General features: G+C 50.0%; 1 protein-coding gene across 3 annotated transcripts in view; it reads right to left on the bottom strand.

Annotated features, from left to right (window-relative positions):
- Positions 1-12,517, bottom strand: part of SIN3A (SIN3 transcription regulator family member A) — a 65,794-nt gene that overhangs the window by 39,778 nt on the left and 13,499 nt on the right. For all 3 annotated transcript variants that reach the window (XM_062206426.1, XM_062206427.1, XM_062206425.1), the window contains 2 exons: positions 8,056-8,276; positions 3,079-3,255 (listed from right to left, as the gene is read on the bottom strand). In XM_062206426.1, the coding sequence (XP_062062410.1) occupies positions 3,079-3,255; positions 8,056-8,244 (366 nt within the window). In that variant the 5' untranslated portion in view covers positions 8,245-8,276. The remainder of the gene's footprint in view (positions 1-3,078; positions 3,256-8,055; positions 8,277-12,517) is intronic.

Below are 12,517 nucleotides of genomic sequence, written 5' to 3'. Positions count from 1 at the left end.
CCGAGAGCCCCAGGGTGGAAGCCACAGATGCAGAGCAGCACCTGGGGAGTGCTCGGCCCGCACGGATGAACTTCCCAGGTCCTGTCAGCAGTCCTGAGCTTGCTCAAGTCTGCAAGCCTGCGAGGGAAACAAACGCTAGCAACTGTACAGAGCCTGACTACATACACGCCAACGCCGCAGGCACACTTCAAAGATGCCCCAAAGGACGCAAATCTTTCCCTGTCACTACCTGCCAAAGACAAAACGTGCAGACAACGCTGACACTAGATAAAACTGAAGTACTCTCACTTCCTCATTACAGAATATCAAAGGCTTACCGAATTCTGATTCAAATGCTTGCAAAGCGTTTTAAAACCGATCCCCAAATGGCAGGCAGCGGGGACAATGGGTCAGAGCCCCGGAGGCATAAGCCGCACTCACAGCAGGAAGCAGGAAGCAGCGCAGTGAGCTACTGAATCTAGGGGCACAGTCAAGAGCTGGTAACTCAGAGAGAGCAAGAAGCTCCAACTCTGCCTGAGGGTCCCCTCTAACTCCGAATCCAAAGCCTTCCCCCCGGTATGTAACACAGTGTGGAGTCCATCTACCCAAGACAACTTCGAGGCAAGTCAATGAGGCTACGTTGTTTCCAGAGGGCTTACTGAAAAGGGCAGTGGACAGAGACCAGTAACATTTAATAGCAAGTTCACAAACATTTTTTGCAACATTAAGGTATAATCTGCTGAACTTAATACAAAATTAAGACACACTAAACCAAGTTTTCGAGACTATCCTGAGGACTTGGTAAGGTGCTAAGTTCCCAGATGTCACGCTTTGATACCCGGCCTCCACTGCAGAAGCACAGAGCAGAATGTGGTACATCAACACGCCACACCACGGAGGGGCTTCCCAGAGGCCCAACTCATTTCCACCCTCTTGAGAGACCATGCCTAAGTCTTAGTCACTTAGGACAGTACAGATGGCCAATTTTACAGAATTCCTCACACCGCTTAGCTCTGGCACGCTTTATGATGCTAAGGTACTCCAAAAAAGTTCACGGAAGAACGGAATCGAGGATGGAGTTGTGGCCCCGACGGTGAAGCTGCCAATTGTGACGCTGGCATCCCATATCGGAGTGCCTCTCATTGAGTGCCAGCTACTCCACTCAGGATCCAGCCGGGAAGGCAGCAGAACGCCCCTCCCCTCTCTGTGGGAGACTTGGATGCAGTTTCTGGCTCCTGGTTTTGGCTTGGAGCATTTGCCATTGCAGCTACTTGGAGTGACCCAGAGGATGGAAAAGCTCTCCTCCTCCCTGTCCTCTGCCTTTTAAATAAATAAATCTCTTAAAAAATAAGTGAAAATATTATCTGGTGTAGAGTATTCCCATAATAAGCATTGTGAAGATTCTTTGTCTTTTGTAGCATTTCATGTTCTTCAATTCATATTAATTCCTGAGAACCCAACCAGTGAGGACAGGGACCAGGGAGAACTAGTCCTCTTTATCCTTAAGGAACAAGTGCCAAGACTTCTCGTAAGATGTCTGAAAGCACAGAGACTTCCCAACCTATACACATTTTCCTACGCAAATCACGGCTGTTCGAGTATTAGTCTGGGTGCCCGCCCACCAGGTGTTAAAGGCTTGACCCTGGGGTGGCGCAGCTGGGAGAAGGTGAAGAGTGACCCAATCCTCATGTTGAGGAGGTCTGTAGGCCACTGGGCACAAGCCCTCAGCGGTGGTTCTCTAGAGAGGGGTGGCTGGATATGGCCCTTCCTCCGCACGCGTTCCACAGTGGGGCTGCTGATCTTAGACTGTGAACCTTCAGAACTGTGGGCCACAATATACCTTCCTGCATGAAACAGCTTCTCTCAAGTATTTGTTCTAGCGACCAAAAGCTGATCTACGTACATACCCACCATAAGGTCCACTTCACAAACTAGGCACAGTCCGAGGTTAACAGTAACTTACCATGGATCCTAGCAACTTCAGCAGACCATTTCTTCCCTCAGGAAGCCGGAACGCTCGCCTTTCCCCAGCTGAGGCACAGCACCACTCCCCTTGTGCTCTGGGGACTCGAGGGCAAGCACTGGGAGCAGTGACGTTGCCCTGGCAACTGAGAGGTGCTGGCCTGAGGCATGACTTACATTCCAAGCACCACGGGGTGGCCAAGACTTCATCACACTACTCAGAACAGCTCATACATTTAAAATTGATGAACTGTTTATTTCTAGAACTTCCCAGTTAACATTTTCAGGCCGTGGCTGACGGTGGGTAACTGAAAGTTCAGGTAACCGAGGACGACTGCGTCAGGGAAAGCAGCAGGGGGAATACTAGGGCCTACACACAGGTGTGCTGCTTCAGCAAAGCCGTTCCCACCGCCAGCAGCCTGACCCGATCCGGAACCCTAACGTCTCCTTACAGTTCTTTAGTAATTTGTATTTCCCGCACTCAATTTAAAAGTTTATACAAACAAAACCCTGGAGAAACGGCAACTAGAACACTTGTGACAGAACCACACGTTTTGAAACGTAGCAGTCAGTGGGCAGACACACGAGCAGCCGGGAGCTGTGTCCCTTCTGCAGAGCCCTGGGGAAGGAACCCTAACGTGGAGTCCTCAGCAGACGCGGACCCCGCAGTTCACGCAGGCTTTGTTATGAAGGTTCCCCAACAGGGCGTGTGCTTTACTAACGAGGACTTGACAGCCAGCCAATCAACCATCCTCAACAGGGAGAAAGGTTAAGTCATGAGACTTATCACTGGGCTGACTTACTCCAGAGGTGTACAGGCATGTTTGCCCTCAATAAAACCTTACACGATTCTAAGAACGAAGAGTTCAAATAACTTTGTAAAGAGCCCCTCACCCTGATGCGATGAGAACCAAGCACTCACACATTCCACACACTTCTCCAGTGTTGTCTCCTCTGGATCAGGCACCAGTGCCAAGATGGGAAACAAACAGGTTTTAAAACAAGAACAAAGCAGAACTTCTTGTGCCTGGACCCCAGTCACCTGTGTACAGTGTGCAACACTGCGACTCACAGGACGCAGCCCGCATCCCCCACCGGAGACAACCTTTTTAACCTGAGAAAGGAGCTGAATACCACCTTGAGCCTCTGAAACTGCTGCTGCCCCTGCACTGGTGCGACGGGCGGGGCGGGGTGAGTGTGACTCTGCACCACCTGGCCTCCATGGGGCTGAACGGCTGCAGGGTGATGGTGGCTGCCGTGCACCGCTGCGATGGCGGGCCCGTGACTTCCAGAGCTCTGCGGCACAGCTGAAACCTGCGCAGCACAAAATGCAGAGGAGAAACTTCAGGGTCTGTACATTCCTGCAGAACTCTCTAGAAAAGTAACACAAACGCACAAAGCATGTGTATTTCTCTTGTACAAAGATAATTACTTAGGGGCCAGGGCATAGCGGGTAAAGCAGCTGCCTGCAGTGCCGGCATCCTATATGGGTGCAGGTTCAAGTCCCAGCTGCTCCACTTCCAATCCCGCTCTCTGCTATGGCCTGGGGAAGTAGTGAAAGGTGGCCCACGTCCTTGGGTCCCTGCATCCATGTGGGAGACCCAGAAGAAGCTCCTGGCTTCAGATCAGTCCAGCTCCAGCATTGAGCCATTTGGGGAGTGAACCAGCGGATGGAAGACCTCTCTCTCTCTCTGCCTCTCTCTAACTCTGTCTTTCAAATAAATAAATAAATCTTTAAAAAATAATTGCTCAGAAGCTCCAATTTTCCACAAAAGAAAACTAGTAAAATAAACTACATCCCACCCCATTACAACAGTGGGGGGTGGGTGATGGGCACTTGGTCTAGAGATTAAACTACCAGGTAGGGCACCCATATTTTATATTGGAGGTGACTGAGTTTGATAGTTGCCTTTAGCTACTGAATCCAGCTCCCTGCTAATGCAGATCCTGAGATGCACTGGTGATGGCTCAAGTAGTTGGATTCTTGCCACCCACACAGGAGACCCAGGGTGTGTTCCCAGCTTCACCCAGGCACAGTTATTAGACATCTGGGAGGTGAACCAGTGAATGGGAGCTCACTTTCTCTCTCTCTCTCAAAATTAAAAAAAGAAACAAAAATTGTATAGCTTAGTGCTTCTCAAACTATATGTGATAAAGGGTTAGCTTTTCTTTTTAAAAACTTTTAGTTTTCATTCATTTGAAAGGCAGAGAGACAGAGAAAGAGATATTACCTCCACTGGTTCACTCCCTAAATGTCTGCAATAGCCAGGACCATGCAAAGCCAAAGCCTGGAGCCAGAGACTCAGGCATTTGGGCCATCAACGCTGCCTCCCCGGCTGTGCATTAGCAGGGACATGGAACTGGAGGTGAAGCCAGGACTCCGGTGTGGGCCGAGCAGCGCCGTAACCAAACACCAGCCCCAAGTCTGGCTCTTTCTTAAATTTCAATGCATCACAGCTCACTACTTATATCCTCCATCTGCTGGTTCATTCCCAAATGGCCACAATGGCCAGGGCTGTGCCAGGCCAAAGCAGGAGCCAGGAGTTTTTTTTAGGTCTTCCACATGGGTGCAGGGGCTTCTGCTGCTTCCCCAGGTACAGTAACAGGGAGCTGGATTGGAAGTGGAGCAGCCGGGTCTTGAACTGGCACCCATGTGATGCTGGTGTCACAAGCGGTGGCTTAACATTCTATGCCACAACACTGGCCCCCAGATGCATATATTTTAGCATGAAAGAAACATGCAAAATCCAGAAGTTGAGCGTATTCATGTATAGTATGAGAATTTTTTAAACATACGTAAAGCACTTCACAAAGCATTATGATGAAAGGATTTTAAACCCTGTGCCAGGCAGGAAGTGGGAACTCAGCCCAGGTCTCGCGGGTGGGTCTTGAGCCAACACCACTGCCTCTCAGGGTCTGCACTGGCAGGACGCTGGAGACAGCAGCTAGAGCTGGGACTCACACCCAGGCCCTCTAACCTGGCGTGCAGACACCCCAACCTGCTTCCCAGACACACGTTGCTGAAGGTCACTAACAAGTGAGGATGAAGAAAGTCTTTCCAGACCAGTTAAACCAATTATGGTTCAGATGGACCTGGAACAGATTGTTAGATATGCAGCCCTTAAAAATAACAGTGCTATTTTTATTAGGTTAAAAAATGTTAATGTTTATTTATGTTCATCTACTTGAAAGGCAGAGTGACAGAGAGAAAGAGACGGAGAGATTTTCTGTCACGAGTTTACTCCCCAAATGCCCACAGCAGCCGGGTCTGGGCCAGGCTACAGCCAGCAGCCCAAGCATGAACCCAGATCCTGCAGGCAGACGGCAGAGGACCAAGCCTGAGCCGTCCCTTGCTGCCCCCAAGAACACATTATCAGGAGGCTCGATCCAAAGTGGAACAGTTGGCAAGGCAGGCAGCTGCAGGTAAAGTTGCCGTCTGCAACACCAGCGCCCCCATGTGAGCACCAGTTCCCTTTTCCAGCTGCTCCGCTTCCAATCTAGCTGCTAGCTAATAGCCTGCAAAAAGCAGCAAGCCATGGCTCAAGTAATTGGAACCCTGCTGCGCACATGGGAGACCTGGAAGAAACTTTTGGCTCCTGGCTTTGGACTGGCCCAGGCCTGGCTGTTGTGGCCATCTGGGGAGTGAAGTAGTGGGTGGAGACCTCTGTCTTTTCCCCTCTCTGTAACTCTTTCAAGTAAATAGGAAGGAAGGGAGGGAGGAAGAAGAAAGAAGTGAGATAGCTGGGACATGAACCAGCACTTGGACCCCGAGCGGCAGTTTAAACCACACAACACAACGCCCGTTCCAATGCAGTGACTTTTTAAAAAAATTATTTAGTTCTACCCAGATCAATGTTCAAGTAGAAAAGTGATCCTGGGCCAGCGCTGTGGTATAGTGGGTAAAGCCACTGCCTGTGACACTGGCATTCCACGTGGGTGCGGGTTCAAGTCCTGGCTGCTCCACTTCCCATCAGGCTCCCTGCTTAAAGCACCTAGGAAAGTAGAAAAGATGGCCCAAGTGCTTGGGCCCCTGCACCCATGTGGGAGACCTGGAAGAAGCTCCTGACTCTTAGCTTCAGCCTGGCCCAGCCCCAGCCATTTGGGGAGTAAAATAGCAAATGAAGATTCTTTCTCTGTCTTTTCTTCCGTTTAATTCTGACTTTCAAATAAATAAACAAATAATCTTAAAAAAAAGAAGAAGAAAGAAAAGGCTGACCCTTCTATGTTAGGTGAAGAGAAAACAGCAGAACAGTTCATAGCATTTGCTCCAAGTTGCATAAAAAATGCATTTATAGGGGCCAGTGCCATGGCACAGTGGGTAAAGCTGCCACCTGCAGCGCTGGCATACCGTATGGGTGCCGGTTGCAGTCCTGGCTGCTCCATTTCCGATCCAGCTCCCTGCTGATACACCTGGGAAAGCAGTGAAAGACTGCCAAAATGCTTGGGCCCCTGCACCCATGTGGAAGACCTGGAAGAAGCTCCTGGCTTCAGATTGGTCCAGTTCTGGTCATTGTGGCCATTTGGGGAGTGAACCATCGGATGTAAGATCTCCGTCTGTCTCTGCTTCTGTCTCTCCCTTAACTCTTTCAAGTAAATAAATAAATAATAAGTCTTAAAGTGCATTTAGATAGCTAGCTATGTAGGTACAGATATTTTTGGATATCCAAGAAATATACCAGAGGGAGAAAGTCTGAGAGATCAGAGGAAAAAGTCATCTTATATCCTTTTCTTAAAAAAAAAAAAAAAACCACGGTGAGGCAGGCACTGTGGCACCTCTTGGGACACCCACATCCCATATCAAAGTGCCAGTTCGAATCTCAGCTGCTCCACTTGTGACTTAGCTTCCTGCTAATGCACCTGAGAAGGTAACAGATGATGGCCAAGTACTTGGGCCCCTGTCATCCACACGGCTGACCCAGATGGAGTTCCCAGCTCTTGGCTTCAGCCCAACCCAGCCCTGGCTGTTGTAGCCTTTTGTCGAATAAACCAGCAAGACGGAAGATCTCTCTCTATGCCTTCCAAATACATTTAAAAATCTATACTGGGACACCTCTGAAAAGGCACCCTCTTGGCCAGCACAGTGGCACAGCAGTTTAAGCCGCTGCCTGCAAGGCCAGCGTCCCTCACGAGTCCCTGCTCAAGTCCCTGCTGTTTTACTCCAATCCAGCTCCCCTGCTAATGTGCCTGGGAAGGCAGCAGAGGATGGTCCAAGTGATTGGGCCCTGCACCCACATGGGAGACCCAAATGGAGTTCTAGTCTCCTGGCTTTGGCCTGGCCCAGGCCTGGCTACTGTGGCCATTTGGGGAGTGAACCAGCAGATGGAAAGATGGACTTTTTCTCTCTCTATGTTTCAAATAAATAAATAAATCTTTAAAAAAAAGAAAAGGGGTGTATTTCTCTGGCCCAGCTACCCTCTCCCAAATACTCAAAGCATTTTTTCTCTCATGTCCTCAAACCTGCCCAGGGGGCTATGATAAAACAGAGTTTACGTCAGATGGAAACCAACAAGTCCAGCTCAGCTGTCTCTGTGCCCCATGGCACAAGTCTCTTGATAACAAAGCACACAGATCTAAACCTTGGGGTAAGCTTCATGCTCCGTCGTACATTTCACTATGAACAGTTCTGCATAATGAGAAGTGGGTTAAGAATGCTCACAGAAGTACCTGGTGAAAACCACAAAACAGTCCAACTGTCCGACGGTAGAACCATTCAATAAACAGTAGAGTTGTATAATTTATAGCAAAGTGAAACTGAATGAAAAAACGATGGGTCTTAGGAACAAAGAGGAGTGAAAAGGTGAGTCAAGAAAGCATTCCACATCCCCCTTTAGACACAATTTCAAAAATACCCAAACTCCACTGTCATGCTACTCAGATTGAAGAAACTGTGGGAAACAAAAGGTAAAGAATGAGGAGCAGACAGCACCCAGTTCAGATTCCGACCTCGGGGGCTCACACCGCACTTCAAAGGTCACAGCGACAGGAGGGAGGCACACAAGTGTACACTGTTTTCCTTTATTATTTCTTATACCTTCACATAGCCCACATACTTTGTGTGTATCACATCTAACTGCATGGAGCCACCAGGCGTCCTCCTCCCCCGGCCCGGCTTACCTGGTAGCTGGGAGTCACCGAGTACTGGATGCCCGTGGCTGACTGCATGGTCTCGGACACGGCCTCGTACACAGGAGGGGCGGGGGCGAGCACTCGGTGCTGGTGTGGGAAAGCCTCCGTGCTGCCAGGGAGCCGGCGCTGCTGGGCCGCGTACACCGGTGACTCTGGGTCATCCAAACGCCGCTTCATTCTGCGCTCATGCTCAGGGTGTGCTCTCCAACCTGCAGAACCCACGCGAGGACAGGCAGTCAACTCTCACGCCGCTGCCTGCTGCAGGAAGAACAGGGCTACTCATCCTACTACAGACGACCACTGGGCAGCTCACACACACACACCCCCTTCCGTGAGCAAGGTTTAACTGAAAAAGACATTCAGATAACATTTTAACTAAGTTGGTCCTGCTAAGTTGAAAATTAACCTCCAATTTTAAAACACAAACATAACCCCTCCCTTCTGTAGTTTTCTGTTCAAAAGGTATCATTCCTAATACTAATTACACAGCCACAACTGCAAAAATACTAAGTGCTGCATTTTAACTCCTCAAACCTAGCATACTGTGACAGCGGCCTAATTTTAAAACACCGATGACTGCAACAAACGGCATCAACTACTACAGCGAGGAGCTTCTCAGCTTCTGCAGCGGACACACGGCGAAGGGGAAAGAAAGAGGCCCTCAAAGCTTGCCTGCTGCTCTCCCTAACATTTTTAATCTGAGAGGTAACTACCCTAGCTTAGTGATTTCTGCGGGACACAAGAAGCCCAGCCCAGCAGCACTGCCCAGGAATCCATCCGGCCCTCTGAGCTTCTCCAACGTCAGCATCCCTAACACACACACTCAGCACCACCCATGGCACAGAGCGCCCCACTGCTCTGCCAGTCACAAAAAATCTCTTAACGACATCCCCACTGTAGTAAAAAGATAAGAGACTTGGCAAGCCACCCCATCATCTAAAATGAAGTTCTTTGGGGGCCGGTAGCACACAAAGCTGCCACCTGGGGTGCTGGCATCCCATATGAGCTCCTATTTGAAACCTGGCTGGCTCCACTTCCAATCTGCCTTCCTGTTAGTGCAACTAGGAAAGCAGCAGAGGTTGGCCCAAGTGCCTGGGCCCCTGCACCCACATGGGAGACCTGGATGAAGCTCTTGGCTCCCGGTTTCGGCCCAGCCCAGCCCTGGCCGTTGGGGCTATTTGGAGAATGAACCAGGGGATGGAGGATCTCTCTCTGCCTCTTCCTCTCTAACTCTGCCTTTCAAATAAATAAATTTGAAAATGAAAAACGCCTTTTCCCAATTTCTAAGTCCACCCATTCCTCTTCTCCACTCAGCACGCACACAGGTGCAGGACGGGACCTGCTCCTCGCAGGGACTCCCAGCTCGTCCTCAGCATTGCCCTGGACTCGCCCTCCTGTCTCCCGGACGGAAGACTTCCGGGTGTTTCGCACGCTCACAAGCCTGAGCCGCACACTGACCCAGCACAGCTGTTTAATGCACGAGCTGGGCATTTTTATGTTCTGTACATCTCAAGGCACAAATATGCTTCCTGTAGCCGGCAACTATTTTTATTAAATTTTATGTATGAGGCAGATACGGAGCTCCCATCTACTGTTTCTCTCTGCCGAACGGCAACAATGCCCGGGCCAAGCCGAGCCCAAAGCCAGAACCACGAACTCAAGCTCAGGCTCCTCAAGGGGGTGGCAGAAACCTAACCACGTGAGCCTCACTGCTGCTTTCCAGGTTGCACACTCGCAGGCAACTGGAGTCCGGAGCCAGCGCTGAGACTGGAACCCAGGTACTCCAAAGCAGGACGCAGGCATCTTCGCGCCTGCGGTTCGCAGCCAGACCCCAGGACTATGCCGTCCACACCGGTGTGACAGCACAAGCCCAGTTAACGGGGATGAAGACACACTCGCAGTGCTGAGCTGAAGTCATTCTGCGTCTTAACTGGCTGTCTCCTAGTACGAAGCAGCACCTTCAGCTTAGTATTCCAGAACCTGCATCCATCCTCAGCAGTGAGAGGCAGACCTGCACAGGCCACCTGATACCCACGGAGCCGCTGCGCAGTGCGACACCGACACTAGACACCCACCTGCCTTGGGATGAGCAACCAAGTTTAATGAAAAGGCGAAGTAAAGAGTCAGGGACTTTTTGGCTGCCACGTACGTGCCTATTCATGACCTAAGCTATGGTTTGCTCACGTCTCCAATGGCCGCCGCAACCCGGCTGTCTCCAGTGGTGCTTTCAACATCTGTGCGGATGACGTCTCTAATGCAGTGGCCATAAGTGGCCCAGCCATCCCGGAAACCCTCTCCTGGCACAGCCGAGAGCTCAGCCTTTGCCCGCGAAGGCAGGTGGCTAAGAGCCGGCTACTAGGGGGAAAACTGCCTGGGCTCGAGCAAGTCGCTCGCTCTCTGTGCCTCGGTTTCCTCCCCAGGACACTCAAGGGCGAGCACTAATGGAGATGAAATGGATAAAATAAAAACCCTCCACAGCCCAAAGCTTTGGCCTTTACCAGTGCAGGTAGCTGCAGATGAGAGAGGATGCAAGAAGAAACCGGCTACACAGTACCATGGAAGTTAGCAAAACCAGCGAGTACCTATTATTCAGAAGAGGTAGAGAAGTATAGAAGTATTCAGAGAAGTATAGATCTGAATAGAGTGTCGTGGGGACTAACGCCCTGGGGCAACCGGAGGAGGCTTCATGGAGGAGGGGGTGGTTCCTCTAGGAGTTTATCAGTCAGAGAGACCTAGAGGCTGTCTGAGAGTGCAAACTATTAGAAAGAAGGGCCCTGGGGTAGGCGCCCTGGCTCAACAGGCTAATCCTCCGCCTGTGGTGCCTGCACACCGCCAATCCTTTCCCCTCCAGTGCTAGTGCTGCAGCTGTCCTTTGTCTAGGCCTCCTCGTCACTGCCCCTGTAGCCAGGACCCTGCACCCCTCTGTCCTCTCAAAACCACCTGCCTCAAACGCAGCTCTAATCCAGTTGTAAGCCCATCACTGGTTTTACACCACTTAAGATATAATCCGGAGTCCTTAGTTTAGCCTGCAAAACCCTTCCTTTCTGTCTGGGGGAGGAATTCAATTTGCCAATTGTCTCCTCCCAATCCCCTCCCCAGCATCTTGCCACCCCCTAACCTCACCTACAAGCTTCTCCAATGTAGGATCCTTCTCAGCCTTGTCTGTTGAGGCCTAACACATGTGACACAAACACTAGCAGCTCCTCCCTCATGTAAGACCCCAGTTAAAGACACACACATCCCCTATCAGAGTGTCTGGGTTACAGTGCCAGCTCTGCTTCCAATTTCCATTCTTCCTATTGTGGATCTCGGGAGGCAACAGGTGATTCACGCAGCTGGGTCCCTGCTATCCTTGGAGACCTAAATTCAGTTCCTGGATCCCAGTTTTGGCTTAGCCCAGCCTCAGCCTTCGCAGGCATTTGGGAAGTTCATCAGTGATGAAAGCTCTCCCTCTCTTTCAAAATAAAATTTTTAAAGATGCCCTTATTTGCCCATAAGCCATGCACATCCTCCTGTATACCTTAAGTCATTTCTAGATCACTTATAATAAACAATGCAAATACCAGGTAAATAACTGTTATGCCATACTCTTCAGGGAATAATGGCATAACAAAGAAAGTCTGTACAAACTCAACTCAGACACAACCCCCCGCTGAACTCCATGCAGATGGAGCCCATGGACACCGAGGGCCAGCTGCACGGCACTCACACAAGCGAGAGAACGGCAGAGACAGCTCACCCACAAGGGTGCCAAGCACTATTCTACAGAACCTACAAATATCACTTAGCCATTACGGCAGCCCTTGTAAGCAAGGTCCTACTAGTTTCTATTTTATTTACTTTAGAGACTGACAGAGAGCTCCCATCTGCTAGTTCATCCTCCAAAGACCAGCTGGGGCTGGGGCTGGGGCTGGGCCAGGAGCTGTGAACACAATCCAGGTCTCCCATGTAGATGACAGCGCCCCAATGACTTGAGACCCAACTACTTGCATGGTACGCTAGGGTCTGGAGTTGGAGCCAGAATATGGATCAAGGCACTCCAACTGTCTCAACTGTTAGATAATCTCTATTATGGAAAACGATAAGTGATATAGAAAGATCAGGGTTTACCTACAAGCAAAGAACTCTAAGACATCATCGAGTGAAAAAAGCTTTGAAATATATTGAGTACCCACAGAATGTACTCAAAGAAGTTTGTGCATTTCACTGCATGCAAATTTTGTACCAAAATAAAAATATCCTGACATCTAGAAATGACTTACATGCTCAAGTGCCTGGCGAAAGGTGTACTCAAGTGTGTAATTTCACCTTGAAACACATCAAGAACTTAGTTGAGATCCATGGAGGCAGAACAGACAGACGAATGTGACAGGACAAGGACTAAAACAGTGCTATCTGACGCACAGCACAGCTAGTGTGCATGCTGGTGCTCACGGTAAAACCTCATCAA

Source organism: Lepus europaeus, chromosome 11, assembly GCF_033115175.1.
Source record: "Lepus europaeus isolate LE1 chromosome 11, mLepTim1.pri, whole genome shotgun sequence".
NCBI classification, from domain to species: domain Eukaryota; kingdom Metazoa; phylum Chordata; class Mammalia; order Lagomorpha; family Leporidae; genus Lepus; species Lepus europaeus.
This window is presented reverse-complemented; position numbering and strand designations above follow the sequence as displayed.